Source organism: Clarias gariepinus, chromosome 1 (genome assembly GCF_024256425.1).
Source record: "Clarias gariepinus isolate MV-2021 ecotype Netherlands chromosome 1, CGAR_prim_01v2, whole genome shotgun sequence".
In the NCBI taxonomy this organism is placed as follows: Eukaryota; Metazoa; Chordata; class Actinopteri; order Siluriformes; family Clariidae; genus Clarias; species Clarias gariepinus.
Window position 1 is genome coordinate 50,364,469 of NC_071100.1, and position 27,864 is coordinate 50,392,332.

Below are 27,864 nucleotides of genomic sequence, written 5' to 3' on the forward strand. Positions count from 1 at the left end.
GGATGCGGGATTTGGTGAGGAAACGTGTGTAGGAGCGCGCGCGCGCGTTTCTCCGCCATGCGTGTGCTGCTGTTCTGCCTCCTTGTGCACGCGGGACTGGCGCGCGCCACGCACGACGGCTACGTGGAGTGGTCGGACGGCGGTGACGACGACGACGACGACGACGCGGCCGCTGCCGAAGTCGGCGCGAAGCAGCAGCAGCAGCACCGCGCGCGCGGCGCGGAGGAGCGCGCGGCCCCGGCGGGCGTCGGGGCGGAGGATCTGCCGCGCGTGGTCTCCGCCTTCCTGCACACGGGCGACGCGTCGGCGCTCGCGCACGTCAACTGCTCGCGGCGCTACGAGCTCGGCAGCCTCGGTTCCGCTCCGCCCGCGCCTCCCGTCTCCTCCGTGCGCTCCGTCCGCGCCGCGCTGGACGCCGTGACGCGCGCCGCCGAGCTCCTGAACGCGCTGGCGCGAGAGGACAAGCGCGTCACGCAGGTGCAGGACCAGCAGGTGTGGTATCGCGCGCTGGTTCGGACCATGCTGGACCGCGAGCCCAGGATCCACCGCGCCACGCTCCACACCGGGCAGGTCCACCTCCAGGCCACCAGGACGGACGGGCGCGTGGAGATGCGAGAACTTTCTGGCGGGGAGCCCGAGTGGAACCGCCAGGTCAGGAAACGAACCCGGACGATAACGCAGCCCCGGAGCTCCCGGAGCACGCAGGGTCACGTGCAGTGGTCTGCGCCTTATCTGGAGTGCGAGAGTGGGCGCTTCATCCCGCACTGGCTCCTCACGCTGTCGGCGAAGGTGCAGGGTCCGAGCGCGGACACAGAGCCAGAGATAAGGTGAGTCCAGGTGAGTTTTAGGTTGAAGTTCAGGTGGGTCCAGGTGTGTTCAGGGGAGTTTTAAATGAATTCGAGTGAGTTTACAGTGAGCTCAGTCGAGTATAAAATGATCTGAGGTGACTTTCCAGTGAGTTTACAGTGAGCTCAGGTAAGTGTACTGTGACCTCGGTTGTCTTTACATTGAGGTCACAGTAAGGTCAGGTGAGTTTACAGTGACCACACGTGACTTTACAGTAAGCTCAGGTGAATTTACAGTGACTTTACAGTGAGCTTAGGCAATTCTAAAATGATCTCAGTTGAATTTACAGGGACCTCAGGTGACTTTTCATTGACCTCAGGTGGGTTTACAGTGAGCTCAGGTGAATTTACCTGACCTTAGGTGACTTTATAGTGAGCTCACCTGTCTTTACAGTGACCGTAGGTAAGTCTAAAATCATCTCAGTTGACTTTACAGTGACCTCAGGTGGGTTTACAGTGACCTCAGGTGACTTTACAGTAAGCTCAGGTGAATTTACCTGACCTTAGGTGACTTTATAGTGAGCTCACGTGTCTTTACAGTGACCTTAGGTAAGTCTAAAATCATCTCAGTTGACTTTACAGTGACCTCAGGTGGGTTTACAGTGACCTCAGGTGACTTTACAGTGACCTCACTTGTCTTTACAGTGAGCTCAGGTGAATTTACCTGACCTTAGGTGACTTTATAGTGAGCTCACGTGTCTTTACAGTGACTTCAGGTAAGTTTAAAATCATCTCAGTTGACTTTACAGTGACTTTAATTACGTTTACAGCGAGCTCAAGTGAGTTTACAGTCAGCCCAGTTGAGTTTACAGTGAGCTCAGGTGACTTTACAGTGAGTATACAGTGAGCTTAGGTGAGTATAAAATGATGTCAGTTGACTTTACAGTAAACTTTTATTTAGCTTAGGTAGGTTTGCAGTGACCTCACTTGTCTTTACTGTGAGCTCAGGTGAATTCACCTGACCTTAGATGACTTTATAGTGAGCTCACGTGTCTTTACAGTGACCTTAGGTAAGTCTAAAAATAAATAAAAGCTCCAAAAATGATCTCAGTTGATTTTACAGTAATTTCAATTAAGTTTATAGCGAGCTCAAGTGAGTTTACAGTCAGCCCAGGTGAGTTTACAGTGATCTCACGTGACTTTACAGTGACTTCAGGTGAGTTTACAGTGAGCTCAGGTGAGTATAAAATGATGTCAGTTGACCTCAGGTGATTTTTTTATTGACCTCAAGTGGGTTTACAGTGACCTCACTTGTCTTTACAGTGAACTCAGGTGAATTCACCCGACCTTAGGTGACTTTATAGTGAGCTCACGTGTCTTTACAGTGACCTTAGGTAAGTCTAAAATGATCTCAGTTGACTTTACGGTGACTTCAATTAAGTTTACAGCGAGCTCAAGTGAGTTTAAAGTGACCTCAGGTGAGTTTACAGTGACTTCAGGTGAGTTTACAGTGACCTCAGGTGAGTTTACAGTGACCTTAGGGGACGTTACAGTGACTTCAGGTGAGTTTACAGTGACCTCAGGTGAGTTTATAGTGACCTTAGGTGACGTTACAGTGACCTCAGGTGAGTTTACAGTGACCTCAGGTGAGTTTACAGTGACCTCAGGTGATGTTACAGTGACCTCAGGTGAGTTTACAGTGACCTCAGGTGAGTTTACAGTGACCTCAGGTGATGTTACAGTGACCTCAGGTGAGTTTACAGTGACCTTAGGTGAGTTTACAGTGACTTCAGGTGAGTTTACAGTGACCTTAGGTGACGTTACAGTGACCTCAGGTGAGTTTACAGTGACCTCAGGTGAGTTTACAGTGACCTCAGGTGAGTTTACAGTGACCTTAGGTGACGTTACAGTGACCTCAGGTGAGTTTACAGTGACCTCAGGTGATGTTACAGTGACCTCAGGTGAGTTTACAGTGACCTTAGGTGAGTTTACAGTGACCTCAGGTGAGTTTACAGTGACCTCAGGTGACTTTACAGTGACCTCGGGTAAGTTTAGAGTCAGCTCAGGTGACATTGCAATTACTTCAGGTGTCTTTACAGTGACCTTTGTACAGTTTACAGTGATCTCATGTGTCTTTACAGTGACCTCACGTCTTTTTATAGTAACCTCAGGTGAGTTTACAGTGACCTCATATTAATTTATATTTTCATCAACCTGGCAACACATTTTTAGCACAACCTTAATGCATTATGTACAGTTCAGTGTGGCTATAGACTGGAATTAAAATGCAAATGTTAACAGGTAACCATGGTAACAAAATACAGTTGCAGTCAGAAGTTTGGATAGACTCATCATGAACATGATCGTCATGGTGACATTTGGGCTTTTGATGATTCATTTAAACTGGTCTTAATCTGGAGAAAAATGATTCTACGACATACACCTTTAGATTATTCATGAAAGTCCTGGAACGTCTTCTACTCTCCTGAGTCAGGAGCGATTCAGCGTCCTGTCAGTAATGATGATGGACTCCAGCTGGTAGCTTCTCTGTGCAAAATAAATAGCGTGTGTGAGAGCACTCGCTGGATTAAGTACCATACAGTGCAGCGGGAAAAGTCCAAGGAGCTCAGTTCAGATCTGAGAAAAAGGATGAAAGATTTACACGAGTTTACTGTAGACTCCAAGATGAGTTTAAACTACTGGACATGTTGGAGGTACAAGTTATTGGAAGTTGAAGCCACTTAGCCAAGGACTTTAAAAAGACCCAAGCTATCTACTCCAGCTGAGGTGGAACTGGTTCTGACGGAACCCAGGAACCACCAAGGCAATTTTATATCACAATGGACTAAAATAAGACCTGTGTTTGGAGGACTTGAACCCCAAGAACCCTGTAGCAGCTGTGAAGCATGGTGGTGGTAGCATCACACTGGAAATGGTGCACTGCACAAAGAAGATGGACTCATTCAGACCTCAGAGCGTCTTAGCAGAACCTCAAATCATCAGGTAGACATCTAAACGTGGACAACAAGAACAATGACCTCAAACACATCAGTGCTGGATGTTGGATGGATAAATCAGGTTTAAGATTTTTGGATCCTCAACCCTGTTTGTGCTTAGAAGTCAGGTCATTTTTAGGAAACCAATAAACTTGATTGATTACCGAGAAGAGTGGTCAGATATCCAAGCAGAGTTCTGCCAGAAACTTTTAAACGGCTACCTTAGGAGGGGAAACGTGCTGAGGGATATTAAAAAAATATATTAGGTGTGCTTGTGTTTAATTCTGACTTTTCAGAAGGCTTGTGCTATAAACCTTTGGGGATTTTCCTCTATTTAATATGTGTGTTGTAGAATCATTCTGCTCTAGAAAAAGACTACAATCCAAATGCAGCTCTGATTTTTGAACTGGATCTACTGAGCTGGTTTTGTTTGGTTTCTGTGGTCTTTAGTTTTAATTACATTTTACTGTGTGTCATAATATCGCTGCTAAATCCTGCTGGTTAGATTTCCTCCAGCGATTCCATCTCTCTCTATCTCTTCTCTATCTCGCATTGCTGTGCTCGCTGACAGAAATGACGCCTGACAGCTTCAGGTGGTTGTTTCTGTTCCCAGTTGACAGATGGACCAACGCTGCCTCCAAAGAAACAGAGTGATAAAGAGAGAGAGAGAGAGAGAGGGAGGGGGGACGAGACGCAGACGAGAAGAAAATGCATTCTGTGTCAAATCTAATATTCTTCAGTTGGAAATGGCAAATCCTGCTAGAGGTCATGCTTTATCTCTCCGAGACTCTCAGGAGGTCGTGTTGTCTCCTCACAGCTCTGAGGATTCAGGTCAACACTTCTCAAACACGGCACGCCCGAGATTTATTTTTCTCGTTCGTCCAACTCTAAAAATATCGAGAAAGGCCGAGAACACAACGGCGACTCACATTAGTTGCGTTCAAACGGATTCCTGTATGTCATCACCTCGACAGATTTGTGAAGTTAGAATATTCCAGATTTATTTACCGAAATGCCTGATGATGCTTTCTGTCTAAAATGCCCCAAAAAATAAATAAGACCAAGAACTCAAATAAAATCCTCGTCTACACTCAAAATTATTAGAAAAAAGCATCAATGGAAGAAGAAGAAGATTGTCGAACGTGTGTGTTTCATTTTCCCAGTTTTATATCTGAGCACATTTGAGCAGGAAAGCGTGTGATTGGACGCCACCATAAAAGAGCGATAAGTGGCGACTAAGACGCTGCACAAAGTAAGAGAGTGAATGAAGGATGTTTTGCTTTGAAATATAGCGACATGTAAGAATTAATATTTAAAATAATGTATACTAAAGTACTGCACAGAAACAAACTACTTCTACTTTGTTAGAATCCACCATAAAATATACAGCAGGTCAAATTCTTTAGTCGTTAATTAATGTTTACATTATTAGGACCTTACTGAGCTCTATGTTGCCCCCTAGTGGAACAGTGCTTTTTAAGATCAATTTAATTACCATGTTGGTCGCGGAACAGATTAAAGGTTCTCTTTCTGGATCATTAAATACAAGCGTCAAAGTGTTCATGGTACACTTGGATAAGGACTGAGACGTCTCCGAAACAGTAGGCTGGGTAGAACGCCAAAAGACATTAGTTGAAAGAAGACGTCAACTCGATTGACACCAGGCGCGATCTGTCGACCCAAGATGTCGTTCCTTTTCAATCACGAGATTGGATTGGTGTGAAAAAACAAAGAGTTTGTATTCCTTTCTTCATAATCTCCAGATGACTATGTAACCCGAAGGAACACGCTGTTCCAGGAAAAGAAAAGAACCCACGTCTGCTTTTTGAAGCCCAGCGGTGAGAATACAATGTAATGTGTCTGTTCTTCCCCTCGGGCGCTCGAGAACTTCCTCGTTAGAGATAAGATGGAAAATCCAGCACCTCGGCCAACACGCTGGATAATTCACGTCCAGTCTTCATCCCTGAGCGACGTTAACTAGTGCAGGAGGAGGAGGATGAGGAGGAGGACGAAGGACACGCTAACTCTCTTATGCTGTGGGTGATTAGGTTCTCCATGTTCTCCGCTCGTTCTTCACACCTCCTACACGCCTCAGCCCTGAGGCAGTGTTCCGGTTTAAAATAAAGCTGCTTCAGGGGAGAAGGGAAGGAATGAGAAAAGATTTATTTTTTTCGAGATGAGAAGAAGATCTGTAAAGACATACGACGTGGAATCGTGTAACTTCAGCAGGTGGGACGAGGCTGTGTGGGTGTGTACACTGAATCGAATCATTTTTAAAGATGAAAGAAAACCTGCATTTGCAAAACGATATTAATGATATTTGCGAAAAGTGGATCATGACATAATTTATCATGATATCGATATCATTTGATCGAATCCCCTAGCCCTAATCACATCACGACTTTTCTCTGTACGCTTCGTCTTTACAGGTAACGTAGGATGTTTTTTTAGGACGACACCTGATAACACACTTTGTATCTGTGTGTGTGTGTGTGTGTAGAGACGTGGTACGGGTTGATGTCAGTCTTCAGGATGTGGACATTGATCAATGCTCCAGCACCGGCTGGTTCTCCGGCACGCACCGCTGCAACCTGACCACCATGGAGGTGAGACGACCTTCAAACTCTTCTTATTTCACCCACCATCAGAGCTGAACACGCCGCGCGTCACGCTTACACATGAACTGCTGCCTCCTTAAAGGTTCACGCTAGTCAGCTAGCTCGCGTTCCGTCTCCTCAGCTAGCGTCACACGCGTCAAATGCTGACACGCCTGGTGGTTGTTCGCCGTCAGATAGCGCTGCGTGACATTAAAGCCTTCATTATGTATTAACATCATTTAATCAGTATGCAAATATGCAAATGATCATCCTAACCACTCACACTCAGTGTATGTGTGTGTGTGTGTGAAGATGAATCACAGCACACACATATCAAACAGCAGCAGATCTTCCTCCAGGCTTTTCAGGAGCTCATTAGGTTTATTTGGGTTTCAGATGAGAGGAAATTTGCTCTTTTCCGTGTGACCGCGGGTCTGACGGTGCTAATTAGCCGCCGCGCCGCGCCACGCTAGTGCCGCCGAGAGTTACGATTATTTCTGCGTCTCTCATTTAAGTTCTCAGTCAGTAGGAGGTTGGCGTGAGGGAACACACATCTGCTGTGGATCATTAAACGTGGGGGAGGAGCAGCAGGAGCGGGAAAATACGCAGATATTAGCGCCTCCTGCTGGAGAGACGACAAAGTCAACAAACACGCTAGGGTGAACACTGGTGTTCAGACGGCTCTGGATAAACCGCACCATGAGTTCCTCCTCGAGCTGCTCAGTCCAGTTTGGTTTCATCACGTTTCACCTTTCTGCTCTTTCTAAAAACATAAGGCTGATAATTTCGCTTTTATAGCAACTGACCACTTTTCTATCCGTCAGTCTGATTATCGGTCTCATCTGTCTATCTGTCTGTCCCTCTGTCCTGTCTTTCCACCTGTCTTTCCAGAGATCTGTCTGTTTGTTTACCTGTCTGTCCTACCAGTCTGTCCCGTACGTCTGTCTGTCTCTCCAGCGTTCATCTGTCCTGTCCATCTGTCATATCCGTCCCACTCATCTAGGCTGGCTGTCTTTCTGCCCATCACTTCTGTCCTGTCCCATCTGTCCAAATGTCTGAGTTTTTATGTTTCCAGTTCAGTTTGCATTAACTACCTTCAAATTAGGTTCCTTTTTAAAAAAATTTAGTTTGCTTTTCCCTCTCTATGCCTGTCTGTCTGTCTATCCTACCTGTCCATCTGTCCCATCAGTTTCACCTGTTCCATCTGTCTGTCTGTCCTGTCTATCCCACCTGTCTGTTCTATATGATCATCTGTCTGTCTGTTCATATATTCTGTCCAGCTGTCTGTCTTTCTGCCTAGTCCGTTCATCCAGTCTGTCTTTCCCTTCTGTCTGTCTTACTGCCCAACTACTCCGTCCTGTCTGTCTGTCTGTTATTTAAAAAAAATTCCTAAAATGTAAGTAATTTAGCCGATTGTCCATCTGTCTGTCCCACCTGTCTGTCTTTGTATTCTGTGTCCCCTCCCTCTGTCCGATCTGTCTGTCCTCTCTGCGCCGATCTGCCTGTCTTTTATTTATGTATGTCTGTCTGTTTTGACTATCTCATTGTCCCTCTGTCCTCCTGTCTGTCTGTCTGTCTGTCTCTATAATCCTTCCACTTTGTTGCTGTATCACGGGAGCGACTTTGGGTTTAATCTCTTTGCTGCAGTTCAGTCTCTCTCGCATTACGTGGACGGGAATCATTAACCGCTCCGCCTTTACAGAGGACACCGATTCATATTCATGGGTGCTTGAAATTATTGGCGCCCTCTGCGTGCAGTCGTTACAGTGAAGCCGAGACATCAGTGATTATCGCATGGCTAACGAAGTGCCTGGCTAATGTGATCCCTCACCGCGCTGCGCTAATCGTATTTAATAAAGACGTGTGCGCCGATGGTAAACGGGGGCTAATAAAAGCAGGTTTGGAGGTGGAGATAAAGCATTCTGCATTGCTGCAGGGAGGAGTGTCAGCGTGCAAATTATCATCCAGCCCTAATCAGAGCCCTGGCCCTGTGTTAATTAAAATCCACTTGAGTGGGTTTGGTGCGCTGAGGGCTCTCGCTGGGTGGCAAGACAGCCGTGTGTGTGTGTGTGTGTGTGTGTGATGAAGAGCTGGTATTTAAAGCTGGTATTTATTCACAATCCCTACAGCCTCGACACTTTTAGCGAGAGCTGGTAGTTGTTATTTCCTTGTCCTTGAAATAAACTATCACTTTTTTTTGCAGATAATTAGAGTTTTGTTCTTCATCGAAATCCTCAAACTGCTCATAACTTAGGTAGACTGATGCAGCTACATAGTGCTCATGTGAAACACACAATCCTCTGCTTTCGTTTTTCTGAAAGAAAACTGTAATACTGTAATGAAAACACACACACAAAAAATTATTATTTAAATAATAAAAAAAACCTGGTCACATGGTTGGTTGCTGATTGTATGAATTTTGGTTCTTCTTAAAGTCCGGATTTATGTTTATTCTAATTTTAAGTTACGTTGACGAGCTAGCGTTTCTATAGTAACTGCTACAGAGGACGCCCCACGTAAAACAAACTAACAACGATAGTGTGATTTGTATATAAAAATCTGTATAAATCTGATTAAGATGACTGTCCTGATGAATCATTTCACGTTTTTATCATATCCACATATTCATTACCAAATCATGCTTTGACAGAATAGACAGGGTGAGATTCAGTTCCCACGGGGTTACAAGCCGGTCAGGATTCGACAGCCAGCCCTACGGTCTCCTGAATGTGAGGGCGGCCTGGCACTCCATGGCTGTAGGCCATACCGCTGGGCAGCCAGTGCACAAACACTCCTATGATGACTGTCTCAGTGCTTGGGTTTTCCTGGAAGATGCAGCCTTACACCTTCCTAAATGCTCCGCCGTACGGCCCCTTACTTTATTGTCCAATGGCACAAACTCAATCGTGTCTTGAAAATTAAAAATAATTTATTTCTAGGGTCGTTCCATCTTGACCCCACTGCTTAATAATCACACCTTCAACTCCTTATATTTATATATACAGTGAGGTCAATAAGTATTTGATCAGCCTGTGATTTTGTAAGTTCTCTTACTTAGAAATCATGGAGGGTCTACAATTTTCAGCATAGGTGTATTTCCACTGTGAGAGACAGAATCTAAAAAGAAAAATCCGGAAATCACATTGTATGATTTTTGAACAATTTATTTGTGAATTACTGGGTCAAATTCAGATTTTTTCACCCTCAAAGACCTGTTATTTTGCTTTTAAATAGTCCATATGCTTCTTACGGAGCCACTCCTTGGTTTTCCTGGCTGTGAGCTTTGGGTCATTGTCATGTTGGAAAACGCAACCACGACCCATATTTAATGCTCTGACTGAGGGAAGGAGGTTTTTGCCCAATATGTCACAATACATGTCCCCGTTCATCCTCTCCTTAATACAGTGCAGTCGTCCTGTCCCCTGTGCAGAAAAACACCCCCAGAGCAGGATGCTTCCAGCCCCATGCTTCACTGTAGGTATGGTATTATTGGGATGATATTCATCATTCTTCTTCCTCCAAACACGGTAAATGGAATTATGACCAAAAAGTTCTATTTTGGTCTCATCTGACCACAGGACTTTCTCCCATGACTCCTCTGGATCATCCTGATGGTCCCTGGCAAACTTCAGACGGGCCTGGACATGGGCTGACTTAAACAGGGGAACCTTCCGTGCGATGCAGGATTTTAAACCATGACGTCTCAGTGTATTACTGATGGTAGCCTTGGAAACGATGGTCCCAGCTTCACGACATTGACCAGCTCCTCCAGTGTAGTTCTGGGCTGATTCTTCACCATTCTTAGCATCATTGATACCCCATGTATCTACTTAGACTTTGGCTGATTGTGGGGTGCATAGGTGTCTTTATGACGGCTAACGACCACAAACAGGTGGTACTAATTTAGAATCATGAGCAGAGTGTAGCTGGACTATTTAAAAGCAAAATAACAGGTCTTTACCAGGTATTCACAAATAAATTGCTCAAAAATCATATAATGTGATTTCCAGATTTTTCTTTTTAGATTCTATCTCTCACAGTGGAAATGCACCTATGTTGAAAATTGTAGACCCTCCATGATTTCTAAGTAGGAGAACTTACAAAATCACAGGGTGATCAAATACTTATTGACCTCACTGTATATATATATATATATATATATATATATATATATACAGTTTGGCAGAACAAGGATATCACGAGTGTCAGAGAACTATATAAAGACGTCTTTTCATCTTCTTCAGCGCTCTCATCCAAAACTCCCACCTCTTCTGCTTTTCTCAGATTCGATACTGCAAATAAACAATTCCCTCACTTTCCCAATCCCCCAGAAACCTTTATTGAAATCCTCCCAGCTGTAGAGCCCAACCAAAAGAAATGTACAGTATCTCCACACTATATAACTCCTTACAGAAGTCCACTCTGAACTCACTCTCTCTACATTAAACGCTACATGGATTCTTGGTTTATTTCTCCTGACATAGCCTAATCTAATGCAAAGTCCTTCATGAAGTTCGTTACACAAAGCATTTTTGACACACTGAGTAGAGACCATGCTCATGCCACCCTCAGTCATCTTTGGTATCTCCTCAAACTCTAGTCTTTCTGTGATCACGAAACAGATGCTGGTTTTTATGGCTTGCAGGGTTAGTTCGTGGGTAAGGGGTTCCAGGTTCAAACCCCTGCACTGCCAAGTGGCCCCTGTTGTTGGCCTTCAACCCTCAATTGATCAATTGTATGATGAGATGAACAGGTTAGTCGCCCTGGTTAAGGGTGTCTGCCGAATGCTGTTAATGTGGATGACTTTGTTGTTTCTGAGACTGATCTTGCTTAAACTGGAGACTCGCCCGTCCTCCTACGCATGAACTCTGGGTCAAAGAAACGCTTAAGCTTAAAAAAAACTTTTTTAGATTTAGGCTCTAATAAGACATTACAAAACACGTTGAACCCTTTCTTGACAATTTTCTAACTCTTTAAATCTAGGCTCAGACTTGAAAGTTTCCAGTTGAAAATAGAATTTCAGGTTTCCATTCTGCACCGCCCTATCCTCAACTACACCCCCCTTCCCCCCACCCCGCCGCCCATATTCCTACCCCTTGACTCATTTGTCATTATCAGGTTTCACTGTTGGTCACCATACTGACAAATAAAGAGATTTTAAGGGGAAAAATGACCAGTGTACTTGCTTAGATGTACTAAGAGGTTTGTATAATGTGCTGTATATGGAAGGAGTCTCCAGTGTCTCCAGAGTTACAGTACTGTACGTTTCTCTATCGGTGTGGGGACCACCGTTTACAGCAGCTATAACCTAAGCTATAGAAGAACTCAATTCACAGGTGTCCCGCACTATTACACAGAGGTACTGTGGTATACAAGTTAATTGGGTCGCGGAGGAGAGTTCTTAAGGTGAAAATTCGTATTCTGAAACGCATTGTCCCATAGGTAATAATGTAAATGCAGATAATCCGTTCCAGACGCCCAAAAATATTACAAATGTTACTAATTTTCAACACTATAATCATATTTTTGCACGTAAAACAATTTTAAACATGTACATGTAAGTGTAAGTAAGACATGAAAATGAAGTAAGATGTAAAATAAATAAATATTAAACCTCACTTGACCTGCTTTAAAAAACGAACTGAAAAAAACAACAAAAAAAAGAAGCTTCCTTTTCTTCTTGCTAGCATTTTTGGGACTCATGGTGCTTTATCTACACTAAATCTTGCACAAAATACAAAAAACCCACAAAAAAATGGTTAAACTTGCCACTCCACAGACGCAAACAAATTTTAAACGGCTCCTGGACGTACGCGCGACTTAGCCGGTCACATGACTTCATATGTCGAAAAATGCTTTGTATGTTTCTAATATGAAAATTTGAGAGGTACAAAAAAGAGGTTCTGTACAAGGAATTAACATTTATTTAAAAAACACAATGTTTTGTTCTTTTATGAGTCATTTCCAGAAAATGATGATTATTTTTAATAATATTTATTATTTTCCTGAAAATGAGTCTTATTCGAGCCTACAGGTCTGCTCACAGTGTCTCCTCTGCTCTCTCTGTCCGCAGTGTAAACACATCCCCGGCCACGGCTTCGTGTTGGACAAGTACAAGTGCCAGTGCAGGAGGGGGTTTTACCAGCACAGCCGGGTGGCACTCAACGGCGTCTCCAGTGAGTCTCACGTAATATGTGTAGTCCAGAACAACACCTCCTGCTGTGTGTAAAACATAAAACAACTGTGTGTTTTGTGAACCAACACCACATCCAGGACGAGCACTCAGCTCTACACAATGTTCATGTGTTTAATGTTGGTCGTTAAAGAGAGCTTCTGAACAAAAACGTTTATTTCAGCGTGATGTTTTGTTGCTGTTACATCACACGGTCACATGGTGGCGATATTGCGGTCGACCTGATATCATGTGCTGATATGACACGCCTCCTTTTTAGACAAACTCTTGCGTGTTCAAGAGGAAGATTGTTGATAACTGGACTCAATACGCAAGCACAACACACACCAGCGCTTGTTCCTTCAGAAGCTCCGCCCCTTAATTACCAAAGCAGCGACGCTACGGCTACGCTCAGATTCCAAGCCACATTATTCAGTTCTGATATTTTTGGTGTCAGTCCTGATATTATGATCGGATTAGATGGTTCACATTGATAATCAAGAGTAACTTTTTTTCTGATCCCAGCGTGGACGCGCCTGTCCTCTGAAACGCCATGTGTGCGCAAATCAATACGTGTTTGCTCACGGCATTTGGGTTAAAACACGTCATAATCGTGCAAGCGAATATTCGTTTTTCCAAAACGCATTCTTAAGCCAAAAAACAAAAAAAACTAAAGGAAGAAAGCCAAACGCCTCACTGCTATGAAATTCCTGCGCGCTGACTGATGGCGTCGGGCTTTACATATCGTCCGCGCCGCATGGAATCTGATCTGTGCGTTCTCATTCGTCACATGACCACATATCGGATATGTGTCTGATCCAGGACCAAATCAAATGGAAGCATGTATAAAATGTGAGAATATATTTATAAATCAGAATTATGAAAAAAATGACTCAGATCTGATACATAAAAAAAATCAGAATTGAGTCTGAACGTCGCGTAAAATCTGTGCTAGCTGACTGAAATGAATATGAAACATCGTGGAGGACGAACACTCCGTCGTTGCTGGTTGGAATAGTGCGCTGCTCGTTTCTCGTTTTCAGCACAAGTGCCGTGAACAAACACTAGATTGTTTTTTCTCTCTTCTCTCTCTCAGCCCACACAGCCGGCGGACCGTCAGCAGGTACAAAAGTGTATCGTGTTAGAATGTAAACTCCTTCTTTAACAGCGGCGTAGTTACTGTACGTCTGAGAGTGTGTGACAGTGTGTCTAACCAGGCAGGTCGAACACACCTTTACTCATACGTCATGCGTCGTCGTGTCAGAGAGCGCTCGCTGAGATTTGCTCCACTTTCCATAACGTAAGACGAGCGTGTAGTGATAACGCTAACGTACGAGTGCAGTGTGTAAGAATTATTAACACACAAACACATAACACAAAGATCTCATTAATGTGGATCTGTTAAACAGGAGTATGTGTGTGTGTGTGTGTGTGTGTGTTCTTCTTCTAAAGACATTTTTTTATCTCCTTTTTGCACAAATTAAAAAATAACACACACAAATCCTGCCACATGGTAGATCCTAGTTGCTACGGGCAACATCCTGCTCACTTTCCTCATCCTCTCGCTATCTCTCTCTCTCTCAATCTCTCTCAAAACACACACGCGCGCACATATACACACCTAAAAATAGGTGATGAGTCACTAATGACACGAGTCTGCGCTGTTTATTAATGAAGTGATAACAGCACGGTTAGAAGCGCAGAGGGATGGACGTTAAAGCCGATCTACAGCTTCATCAGGCTGTCGCTCGAACCCTCTGACTGGGGAACGCACGGTGTGATGTGGGCCACGTCCGCGCTGCCCTGGTGTTGGTGTTTGCGCGGCCTGTGGTGGTTATGTAACCAGCGGCATTTTTTGCGGTTGTCGTGTACGTGCGAGACCCTGAGCCTCGATTTATATGCAAATTAGGTAAACGACATGACGAATGCCAACCATTAAACAGCTCAGATGATTCATAGGACCGATTACACGACTGTGCTTCCTACCCGCATTTAGATTAGAAATCCATATAACCGTTAATTCCTTTTTATCCCGTCATAAAAAAAGTGAGTCAAAAAGTATCCGCACTCTGGGTCTCCCCGGTCGCTCCAGTGCTGGTGTGAACATGTTACATCATGAGGTTTTTCATGGTCTGAGGGTCTACCTGGTGCCGAAACAACTCAGGAAAGAGCATAAACAGAAGTGTTTGGATATCTGCAAATAAAATTCGAAGCAATACTCTAAGGAAGGTGAAAGTTTCTTAAAAAGACTCGTCACTGGTGATGAGACACGGATTCATTACTACGAGTAGTAGTAAGAGTAAACAGCCCATCAGCTGGAAAATTCATCAACGCTTACAGTTTTCTGAGATTCTCGAGGTCCAGAAGTATTGGAACATATCAGGGGGAAAAAAGTTGAACAATCACCAGTGCTCATTACAGTAAGACGCTTATTGAAGAGCTGAAGACTAAACATCGGATTAAACTCAGAGGACCGATACACAAGGACATCGTGATCTGGCGTTACGATGCACGTCTTCACACTTCTGTCCCACGCTGTCGATACTCTGAGGTGTTAAAGCGTCCTCACTATAGTCCTGATCTGACTCCATCTGACTCTTACCTGGTCGGTCCCCTGAAAGCAGAACTACGAGGATGAAGACTCACTCCTGATGAAGAACTGAAGACAGCAGTGCATTCGTGGCTCACACCTCAGAATCATTTTAACATTTTAAAGCTTGTTTAAAGACAGACGAAGTGTATTGAAAAGCGAAGAGATTATGTCCAATGGTGATGTATTTTAAATACATTCTACAGCCCGAGTGCGGATCCTTTTCGACTTACCCTTGTACATTGTATTGTTAAATGTCTAAAGACGCAGAAGCAAGCAGTGGTGCGTATCCGTAGCTACAACAGCTAGCTTGCTTTGCTAATCTAATATGAAAATGATACTTTATGACATCTGACATGTAAAGAAAAAACGATGATTTCAGTCGTGTTTAACTACCTAAAGATTAAGAAGTTCTACATGCGGTAGCTACCAGAATAACTCACTGGGAAAAAAACACTAAATAGGCCACGCCCACAAGCAAGAAACTACAAGGCTTATCACTGGATCATACCCAGGTTATAAACCCTTTATGAAGGTTTTAGGAAACTAGAATGCAGGTTTTTATTAATCTACTTAAGTAATCAGTACCTGTCAGTTGTCCACGTAAGTATTCCTAAACGTATTCTAAGACTTTGTGCACAGTCCTGCCTGGACGCTAACTCTAAGTGCCTGTTGTGTGTCAGAATCAGAGCGGGATCGTTACGTCGGAGCCGAACCGTCGGACGGCCCGGCTCGCTGCCTGCCGTGTCAGGACGGCTGCGTGTTCTGTCGGGACGACACGCCGTGTCTGGTGCAGGAGGACGGCGTCCTCCGTCTCGCCGTCGTCTCATTCCAGGGCCTGTGTGTGCTGCTCGACTTCATCTGCATGACCGTGGTGTACCGCTTCCGCCGCAACAAGGTACAGGATCGACATGCTGCATGAGGGCTACGTAACCTGTACACACACAGATTATTATAGATTTATATTATAGAAAAGATACTTTATAACCAACTCACTCGTTAGCACAGAACGCTAACGCTTACGCATCTCTGAGTAACTTATCAGCTCATAGATGAAAATCAGGTGTTACTGGGTTTTGAACATCTCTCTCTCTGTTTCAGAGAATCAAAGCGTCTGGGTTTGTCCTCCTGGAGACCGTCCTGTCCGGTGCCACCCTCCTCTACCTTCCTGTGAGTCCACACTTTTAAATCGAGAAGTCTAAAATATCTCAGATATGTCCATGATGGTGTCAGGTTTAAGGAGAAGATTTAAGGAGAAAGATCTGAACAGTATCTTTGGAAGTCGTTTATGCCTACGGGATTTATTGTTTATTCTGATAGATTGTGTCACGTCTTGTGAATTATCAAAGTAAATACTTTTCTGGTGATTTCATGCTAAATAATTATCTAGAGTAGTAAGTTTGTTGTTCCATAACATTTTAAATTTAAAACTATTTATGGCTGTAATATTGTTAATGTAATTATGTGTAGTCATTTTGTTTGGTAATTATTCGCGACTATGTATTTTGGCAGTCTAATCGTTTGCGGTGATGGTTCTGGGCAGCGCAACTGTTTAAGTAACATTTTTGGCAGTTAAAACATTTATAGTAATGTTTTCGCAGAGTGATTCTTTGTAGTAATCTTTTTTGTTCGTGTATTCAATCATAATAAAGTATTTTTAGCAGTGTAACGTTCAAAGTACCTTTTTATGGCACGTTTTACGACAGTTTACTCGTTCATAGTGAAGGTTTTTTTTGGCAGTCTAATCACTGTAGTAACGTTTTTTTGTTATTGTAATACTTCATGGTACGTTTTTTGCCAGTGTAACCATTAGCAGCCAGGCTTTTCCTACTGTATATAAATTAATTTATATTTAATTTATTGTATTATTATTTTTTGTTATTATTTATTAAATAATTGTTTTAATTGATTTATTTCCCTGATTTAGCCATGTCTAATTCCTACCTGCCTTATCAGGGCCCTGCTCTATGAGATACTAACCAGGCTGACTTACAGATGGACTTTAGCTTCATCCAGGAATCAAACTCCTGCTCTCTGGATGAATGTGTTCCTCTTGTTCCACCCAGGAGCCCTACCATAGAGTGATTTCATTTTTTAATTAAATGTATTTCATTGCCAATTGTATCTTAATAAGACGTAGAGCTGCACGATTTGATAAATCACATCACGATTATTTTGTGTTGTAATTCCGATTTAAATTGCAACATTTAACTATTAAACGTAACATTTTGTATTCGAACCTGTCTATCCATGAGCGCAGACACTAAGACTTTATGAAAGAAGAGAACAAACAAGACAATAACTCGAACAGACCGAGAGACAGCCGGTAAAGTAAAGAGAACAGAACAGACGTGAGACCCTGAAGTAAGAGACACAACGGCTATTTATAGACGGGCTGATGAAACCCAACCAGGTCCGGGTGAATGTACTGAGACAAGTGTGGTGTATTCTGGTAGATGAAGTCTGGAAGTAACTTTAACATAAATGTCCAAAACAAAGGAGTTCATGGGCACAGAAGCGCCCCCCAGGGGTCGTCTCTGACGGTGTTTATCGAGGTTAACGGCAAATAACGGGACGAACGATCTCATGAAGAACATGTTCGCCGATATTTATATATGTCACCTTAAAAGTAGTTAAAAAAAAACAAATACATGAATTACTGACAAACTCTATATTAATTCTGGGCTGGGAATTGTTCTCAGCCTTTCGAGAGTTTGTAATTGCACAGGTACAGAATGCGATATAGATTTTTATGTGATTAATATAATAATAATAATAATACCGCAGTGATTCATGGCCGTGACTTCGGTCCCGTTATCATGCATGCTGTAGTTTACAACATCACAAAATGGCCTTAAATATATGAATTCTGCATTAATAGTAACTAGTGTGAAAAATAACCACCGCTTGGCCTCAGCAGCTTTGTTTAGTAACGTCAGCTACCTGTATCTGATTCCAAATACAAACTGTATCCACAGCCTTTGTGTTTCTGTGCCTTTAGTCTGGAGCTGTAGACTTTGAGATTTTTCAGAAGCCTCGTCTCACTCGCGCGTTATGTAACACCCTTCTTTTTTCTCTCTCTCCTCAGTTGTTAAAATGCACCACAGCTTTCTGCTCCTCTTCTCTCTCAGAGGAGAAGTTTTAACCCTCTCTATCCGCCGCTTTCGAGCACAAAGCCAGAGAGAAACAGAACAGAGCGGCATTAGACATTCACGTGTCCTGATTTTTCTGAGACACAGATGTCTCTGGGCTAAAAACAATCAGGATTTCTTTTCGATTTCCACAAATAAGCACAAACATCACCGCTATTGTTCCCTTAGTTGGTGTTAGCATTAAATTCTAACTTTAATTAAATATTATAAAAAGGTGACTTTAACCAGCGAAACAGCTGCCAGATTACTAGCGATAAACTCGTAAACAAGCAGCCAGGCTACAACCAAGCTAGTTACGTTACATTCACTATAACAGTGATGTGATATCGGAGTTAGTTTGGCCGACTGTTTATTTTTTTATGTTTGAAAAAATTAACTCATATTACATTTAGAAGTAAAACATTAGCAATGTCTCACCAGCATATAAACATGACAGAATGACTAGCATATCAATGGTATCAAACTCTCACTGGCCATTTTAATAGGAACACATCACAACATGGATGCACAACATTTAATGCGAACCTCCTGACCAGTTGTACTGGTGTTCCTAATAAAGTGACCAGTCCATGTCACGTCATGCAGCTTTTGGTCCGGGGCCGCGAGACACTTAGGATATAGACATAATCTTAAAAAGGAAGTTACCGTTCTCCTCTGCTCGGGATTTTTCCCGCATGCATTTTTAACCCGTCCATCCAGCTCTGAGGCGGCGTGTTTAAAAATAAATCCTCTGAATAATTAACCTGCTGAGGGAGAAAGACCACGTCCTTTCCTCTGATCTGACTTTAAAAATAAGTTTTTTAAGTTTTCAGAAGGTTCTCAAGAACATCGACCTTGATTAAGCTTAAAGCGTTAAAGCAAGCGCAAACGCTAACTGCTGCTAAACTTACAAAAACACACACCAGTCACTTGCTTTTATATCAAACAATCTTTTAGCTTTAGCATTAAACTTTTGTTGTTGTTTTTATTGTTTTTGTTTTACTGGTGTTCACTATTTTGTGCAACTCGCTCATGTTCATTGTTTAACTAGCGTACAGTATTTACGTAACTGGCACATCTTTTATAACTAGCATGTTCTTCATATTAAATAAGGAACATTTTTGTACAACTAGCTTTAACTCCTTTGTTCACGTAGTACTTTTTTTGTTTCACTTGTTTTTTAGTTTGTTTAACCAGTACATGTTCTTTTTGTTAACGAAAACATGCTAATTCATTTAACTAGCAATTATCCTACTGTTAATTAGCATCTATTATTTTGGTTAACTAGAACTTTTTTCTTTAACTAGTCCATTTAATAAGAATGTTGCTTTGTTTAACAAAAAATATTTTCTTTAGTTAAATAGCAAAGACATTTTTAAACCAGAATATATTTCTTTGTTTAATTAGCACACATTTTTGTTATATAATACATTCTTTTTAACTAGCAAACAGTTTATTCAAATTGTTAAAATTTTTGTATAGCTTATATTCTTTTATTTACCTAGCATGTATTTTATGTAACCTCGTACACCAAGATATATTTTTTGGTTATTTTGGTTAACTAGAATTGTATATGTGTTTGTAGTTGAACGGCTGCAAATATATATATACAGGGTACACAGGGTTGCAGAAGTCAATCCCAGGGGACACACCTATATACACACTTACACACTATGGGACAATTTGGGAATGCTAATTAGCAAAAGCTGCATGTCTTTGGACTGTGTGAGAAAGATGGAGTACCCAGAAAATACCCACCAAGCACGGAGAGAACATGCATTCCCCAAAGGTGGGAATTAAACCCGGAACCTGGAGGTGCAAAACAATGGTCCTGACCACTACGCCAACGTGCCACCTTCACACTGTTTATTTGGTACATTATTGTTTGAAATCAGCCGTTCAATAAAATAAATAAAATAGACACAGTATAAAAAGGAATGTTTCCCATAACCCTGAGAATTTACGATCAAGACGGAATGAGTTTCATTATCATTTGTGTTTCTGAGTTTAATGAGACCGGAAAAGCCACAAACCGTTTTCTCAGATAATTGCTTTTGTGTTTTTGTAGTCGTCGCAGTTTGATTAGTCTGAACGCGGCGTCCTGCAGGGCACACAGTCAGTCAGACGACGGGATACGGATTAGACAGATGTTTCTGCAACACAGAACAGATGTGTCTGTAATGTGACATGTCCAGATGAGTCCTGTGTCCATTATATTATAGAAGGATTTTTCTTAAATTAAAAGGAGAATGAAAAAAAAATACTGGACCCAAAACATGAATTTCATTTGATCTCAATCCGCCATGTTGGTCTTTTTTGGTCTTCTACAAAATGAGGGAAGGAAATTACTAGCGTATTGTTATTCTTTTTCAAAATACTAAATGCTAACTGTACTTTTACACAGTGTTTTAAGTTAGCTTTATTAACATTCAATCTTTTGCTTTATTACCACGTGATGTTTTGTTTTACTAGCGAAGATTACAGTCTTTGCATTTAGCTGCCACTAACCCGTGTGGTGTTTTGTCTGACTAGCACACGCTTTCTCGGCTTTATTAGCACATCAGCATAAGCATAGCTAGTACTGCTAGTTTCAGTCGCTCTTCTTTATTCATTAGAATACGTTACATTAGCTCACCTGGCAGACGATCCTCCTCGTCATTATGATGTGATTTCGTTTGCTAGCACTTTCTGCTGTATTAGCATACTGTCTATTATAGTTTTACTAGCACTTAACTCATGCAGATTTCGTTTTTTTCTTTGAAAGCAGCTTCATTCTACAGGTTTTGCATGCTTGATCGAAAAGAAAGCTGCAGCAGTCGAAATGCCTTCTGGGAAATTTGGAGGGGAAGGCGTTTTGGAACGCAGCTTTAGTCGGTTGTTGGTGTGGGAGTAAATCACTCATTTGGAAGGAGTGTTATATATATATATATATATATATATATATATATATATATTTAAATTTTTACCATATATGGAGACACCTACACAGACACAGACACAAAAGCACCACATGGGGTATAAATTTCTGAATATTCTGGCGAACAGCAGGAGCAGGATGGTGATCGTTACATGCTCTGTTCCCACAGGTGATGATACTTTACTTCCAGCCGAGCGCGCTGCACTGCATTCTCCTGAGATGGGTTCGCCTCCTGGGCTTCGCTACGGTCTACGGGACGGTGATTCTCAAACTCTTCCGGTTCGTAATGTACACAAACTAGTACAATCCCTTTGCTTCCCACCCAAAAGGCTAGAACTTTTAACAGGAATCACCAGGGAACCATTTGGTCGAATTTTCTTCACCATGTTCCATGATTTTTTTGTACCCGGCCAGGGTGTTGAAGATGTTCCTGTCGCGTACGGCTCAGCGGATCCCCTACATGACCAGCTGTCGTGTTCTGCGTTTGTTGGGAGCCATATTGCTTGTAGTCCTCTGGTTTTTGGTGGCATGGACCTCGGCTGTGTTCCAGAGTCGCGATGTCCACCATGGCTTAGTGGAAGATGGAGTAACGCTAGAGGGTCTGCAATTCAGCATGTGCAAGCTCGACCGCTGGGATTACATGATGGCGGTTGGTAGGTTTCTCTCCATTTTTTCTGTACTAGAACTAAAAGTGACAAGTGGTTGGACAAGACATTTTTATTTACCACTCCATGCTGGTGTTATTAACATTAATAACATTAACATTTAGTTATAAATCAGCGCTGCTTAACAAGCGACACTTGCTATCCGTATAACAAAAGACGTCCTACAGATGAGACGAGCGACTCGTCCCTGCTATTGTAAGTACAGGGTAAGGGACAGGTCCAAGAAACTGTAAAAAAAAAAAAAAAAAACATCTTTTGATTTCAGGTGCACTTTAAACACAAACTCAGTTCAGTTCAGTTCAGGTCAGGTCAGGCCAGCAAAATGTGAAAAAGAAAATAGCTAAGAAAATGCCAAACTCCCAGAGTTTAAAGTCAGCGCTGACAGCAGAGGCGTGGGATTTATAATCTAATCCTTCTGGCGTAGAGAGAGGGGGAGAGCGAGGGAGAGACACAGCGAGGTGTGTAAGATGTAGAATTCCAGGAGATAGATGTTGTGTGTCTTGACGGAAACACAGCTACAAATCAGCGTGAAGAACCGGCAAATGGAACATGTGGCTCTCTGAAATAGGTTGTGTGCTAGAGCTAGAAGAGGACAAAGGACAGCGTGTTTAACTGATACGGGAGACAAAAACCCCTTCCTTTTTATTTCCACTGACGACAGACCTTAAATGTGCCATAATATTATATATGAACTTTAAATAACCTAGAAATCAACACAAGTGGCTGTTGAAGAAACAGCATGTGATCCTTCAAGTTAAGTCCATCATGTAGTGACTGATAAGTGATGGTGTCCTGTGCTGTGTTTCTCCTCCGCCCGTGTGTAGGCGAGCTTCTCTTCCTTCTCTGGGGCGTCTACCTGTGCTACACCGTTCGCACCGTACCCTCCGCCTTCCACGAGCCGCGCTACATGGCAGTCGCCGTCTATAACGAGCTCCTGATTTCGGCCGTATTTCACATCATTAGGTGGGTCCTAACAGTCAGTCAAACAATCTCAATGTCTTATGGTAACCTTGGGATGAGTGTGGGACAAATATGTACAATAAAGACTGCATTGTATTACTCCTCATCAGTAAGCTGTGTGTGCATAATTTTTTATCTTAGGTGAGCTTTCTTTTATGGATTTACCTGTGAGAAGTTGTGTGAGGATCAGGTGGTCCGCTGTGACGACCCATGACAAAAGAAAGTTTTAATGTTTAGCTTACTAAATTACCAGCTAAACACTCTCACTGAACTTTTTAAACCTATCAAGTTTCTCACCAATGCCTAGATCGTTCAAATGGTTGGAGTTATTGACAAAAACTACCAGAGTCTTGGACCTGATTTGAGTTTAAATGTTGGTCATGGATAAAAAAAAACATTTCACTATCAAGATTGTGGTTTTATTTCCTTTCATCGAACAAGCTCAGAATTTATTCCACATCCACCAACTTATTAATAGTCTCTCCATCTTCAGGAGCTCCCATCGGAAATGAGCTACGACATCGAAAAGAGGCTTAATTTCCCAAATCCGATGACAACACCGCGTTCGCAGGCGTATGCTCATCGAAGCGCCGCTTTAGTCCTGCATCAGCAGAAGTTCTTCGCAACTTGATGTGCGGATGATGGAGTGAACTTCCATCAGCTAAACCAATAGAGCTAGGACAGATGCGCGAGTTGAAATATGTCTCCTTCAGACATCTTGCGTATCAGTCTGCCAAGGCTTAAAATAAACCCGTGGTCTCACTGTAAATATGAACCTTTGCGTTTCGATAGAAATATAGTGTCTGTTCAGCTCGGGCTGTCAAGAGACAAGCTTTAAAAGCAGTCTCAAAGGACACACACACACACACACCTCTCCATCTACACAAGTCTCTTTTGGTGTAACAAGCAGCCATGCAGACGAATAAGTTTCTCAGCCATGTTCTTCAAAGACACGTGGACCGAGAACAATTGCTTCTCGTGGTGTGAATTGTTTTTTGGCAGCCTCCGCAGCGTGACTGCAGGCCCTGCTGGTGCGCGCTGATAAGCTTAGCGTTTGTCTGCTTTCAACACAATAACAGCCTCTGAATGACTAATGCACTAATGAGGCAGGATCTCATTATTCAGGGCCAGAGCAGACACACAGCCTCCTCCGTGGCACCTGGGCCAGCATTTCAGTCCCTTGGGATGATTAAAGAGCCGTCGTTTACTGGTACTTAATTGTCTTTCTTTGCAGCGTTCAGTAATGAATCGTTCATTAATATTATATGAGGTGGTTTCAGGTTAAGGAATAGCTTATGTCGAAAAGTGTAAGCTCCATGGATTTAAAATATATAATAGTCTCATCCATGTCCAAGCAGAATCCAACATCGATATCTGGTCAAAAAAAAAGTGGTGTGTGTCTTGTACATGTTAGTGTAAAAAAATGAAGCTTTGGATTTTCTTCCTTATTCATTCCACCCACGGTAGGATGATGCAAGGCACAACCAAGTACTAGTGGAAAGAGACTTGTCTAATCACTTACTCTTCTCTACAGGTTCACCCTGGCACCTGGACTCCACCCAGACTGGATGCTGATGTTATGTTTCGTTCATACGCATTTAACAGTGACGGTGACTCTGGGTCTACTGCTTATCCCAAAGGTGATTCCTTTATAAACGTTATACTTTTCTTCACTACTAATATTTGTCGTTTCTATGCTGGAATATTTGTTTGAAATAAACCTTGCTGGTTTTGCTGCAGTTCGTGTTCACTGGTACGCACAGACAGGACGACATGACCACCGAGGCCTACGAGGACGAGCTGGACATGGGTCGGTCCGGGTCATACCTGAACAGCAGTATAACTTCCGCCTGGAGCGAGCACAGTTTGGACCCCGAGGACATAAGAGTAAGCTTTTTTTTATCTGTATGATGAATTGAATTTATAACAAAACTGGATTTAAAGGAAAACATTTCATCATGATGCTTGTTTGGGTTTGGTCCTTAAATAGTCCTGACTAACAAAAAAAAGGAAAATGTTGACAATGAAAATGAAACACTATACTTCTTAGCAGGAAAGAGAAAGTTTGAGATTATTAAAGGATTCTGCAGTTGTTGGATTGGGTAGCAGAAGGTGCGCCTAATATTTTAATCCAAGTGCTGGATCTAAATTCTTCTTCGACCCGAGGCGCTTACTTCTTGTAAACAAGGTAATTAGAAACTCGGCCAACAGTACCTGGTTGTTATGGTCTGACAGGACTTCATGCCAGGCTTGTGAAATTGTTTGCAATGTGCCATGCTCTTACCATGCCTCCAGTTATTGTCGCTCAATCTTAAAGCTGCAGACACTAACAGACATTTAACTCGTCCAAATTGTCCTGGTACTAGAACCAATGTTAAAGCAGGGCTAGAATCAAGTACATTGTTGCAATCGGTTAGGTTAATAATTGCCTGGTTTACTTTCCACCCAGGAGGAGCTAAAGAAGCTCTATGGCCAGCTAGAGATCTATAAGCGCAAGAAGATGATGGCGAATAACCCTCATTTCCAGAAAAAACGGAACTCCAAAAAAGGCATTGGACGTTCGCTAATGCGGCGCATCACAGAAATACCCGAGACGGTGAGCCGTCAGTACTGTCGGGAAGACAGGGATGGAACCGAACACGGCAGCAATCGCAGCACCCTGCGTAGAAACCCTATTGAATCTTCCCATGGTGGAAAATCCAGAGAGGACTCCCTAAAGATTAAGGTATTCTCTTTAAAAAGGTCCCATAGCTACGATCATACTCACGACCAGACAGGGAACGCAAATGGTGTTCCAGCTGACAAAATGGACAACTCTACAACCGAGTTGTCTCTGCTGGACACCTTAATGGGGAGAAGGTCTGCAAAGAAAAATCCAGAGGCGCCAAAGGTTGAGCCTGCTGAATCTGCAGAATCAGTGCCACTTGTGTGCAAGTCCATCAGCGCACACAATCTTGCGGTAGACAAGAAGCCTTCACATCTCAGGTCCTCCATGATACAGAAGTCCCTAAGTGTCATAGCCAGTGCCAGAGAGAGAACCCTTGGGCTTGCTGGGAAGACCCATAGTGTTGAGGATGCTAGTAAGAAAGGACTTAAGGCAAGAGACACCAGGATGCTTTCAGAAGTTGACGAGTCTCCTGAAGGCTTTCCAAAGATGATTGTCAGCCAGTCTGTCGAGTACAGCAAGACCCCAAGCAAAATGGGCATTATGAAGCAACAAGTAAGCGGAAGTCAACCTTCAATTTGCTCTGAACCTGGAAGAAGCAAGGAACTTTATGACCTTTCAGAGGTTTGCCCCTGGGAAATGGAAGATTTGCCCTCTCTGTCAGAGGGAAAAGCTCAAAAGCATGTTTCCATTGCCCCAAGTGAGACCACAACTATTCATGAGAGCAGCTCTAAAAGTGGAAAGTCTCAACACAAACAAAGGATGGTGGTTTCATCAAACCGCCGCCGCTCCAAAGACAAGGGTGGTAACAGAGAGGAAGGAGGTGACAAAAATGATGGGAGGAAACCCAGAACATCAGTTAACCTGACCTCCTACAAAGCAGAGGTCTGCCCTTGGGAATTTGAGGATTCGTCTTCCAAAGGAGTTGAGAGCCTTGACAGGACTAGCCGCAAGAAAAGTGTCACTCCGACAGACGGCAAGACCAAGATCATCCACTCAGACATCTCCAAATCAACCGGAAGCCTTCTGCAGCCTCCAGCCCTCATGGTAGACATTTGTCCATGGGACTTTGACCAACCACCATCTCCAAACCAGGACAAGACTTCGAGCCCTACACATCATTCGAAGAGAAGGGACTCTAACTCAAAAAGGAAAGGTTCTTGCTCATCAAAAGCGAAAGGGAAGGATAAAGACGACGACAGCCAAAGAGGCAAAAGCAGGGAGAGGCGAAGCTCTTCCAGCAAACCTTCTGAGAAACGCCGCGTCAGTGAGACGCTCGAGAGCGGCCAGGTCACCATGAAAACATCTGGTAGAAGGAGAAGCTCGACAAAAGAGGCTGGAATCACTGACAGTAAATGTGCTGAAGTATGTGCTTGGGAAACAAAAGGGATGCCAAGTGTCACCATAAGAGACGGGGACATAAATACGCCATCTCAGACAACGGCACCAGCTGTTAGAAAACTCAACGTGGCAGAGGTTTGTCCATGGGATAACGACGAGACGACATTAGGGAACCACGCATGACACATGAAGTCGTGAGAGGCAAATATCTAACCAGTTCGGTGCAATGAATCTTGAGCTCTGCAGCTTGGATTCCTCAGATGAAAGATGGTGATGTGAGAACTGCCTTATCTCACACTAAGCATTTGGCCAGAGAAACTCCTCCAGATTAATTCCCACATTTTGTTTACATGAACCAGCTTGACCAGAATAAATGACCTGAGAAAAACAAATCCTTCTTACCCTGGGACAATGTAATGGCTTTGAACCTACTTTACATAAAGAGTGCTTTCACACATGCAGTGTTTAGTCGATTTTGGATGTGATGCACAAAATGTTTTCAAGTAGTTGATTGTTCTCTGTGCTCGGGTAACTTCTGTGATTTCTAAAGGTTAGTTTGTGTTCTTCCTCAACTGTGTTTTTGGTTGGTGAATGAAAGAGGTGTATGAGACTGTGTTATATGAGCACTACATGCATCTCAGCTAACATTTGTTGGAAACGCAATAGAAGTATTACATGACACACATATATGTATATCAATTTCAACCAAATAACACTAAACATGTATCTTCCTATAATGAATTCTAAATGATAAGCACACTCAGAGTAAGAAAGTCAGATATTTCTTCAACAGGAGCGCACAACACATTTTTCTTTTTCAGGGGAATTGCATGGACGAGTGGCTTGGTTGCGTTACTGTCGATGTCCCTTTACACTCACATGAATACTGTAGTGTTGTGATTTTGCATCAGTATTCTCTTCTGTAACAAAACACGTCGTCACTCGACTGGATTTTTCTCTCTCTAGCCTGTGAAACAGTGTTCCAGTGGTTTCTGCATGACCAGTAATAAACACACTCCCTGATTTTATTATTTTGTGTGTGTGT

General features: G+C 42.8%; 1 protein-coding gene across 1 annotated transcript; it reads left to right on the forward strand.

Moving 5' to 3' along the window:
- The first annotated feature begins 14 nt into the window (after positions 1–14).
- Positions 15–27,864, forward strand: gpr158b (G protein-coupled receptor 158b). The gene is made up of 11 exons (XM_053498487.1): positions 15–827; positions 6,282–6,387; positions 12,452–12,554; positions 15,824–16,038; positions 16,242–16,310; positions 21,358–21,467; positions 21,603–21,841; positions 22,678–22,816; positions 24,348–24,453; positions 24,554–24,700; positions 25,263–27,864. Exons 1-11 carry the CDS (start codon positions 58–60, stop codon positions 27,000–27,002), a joined length of 3,744 nt encoding a protein of 1,247 aa, XP_053354462.1. The 5' UTR covers positions 15–57; the 3' UTR covers positions 27,003–27,864.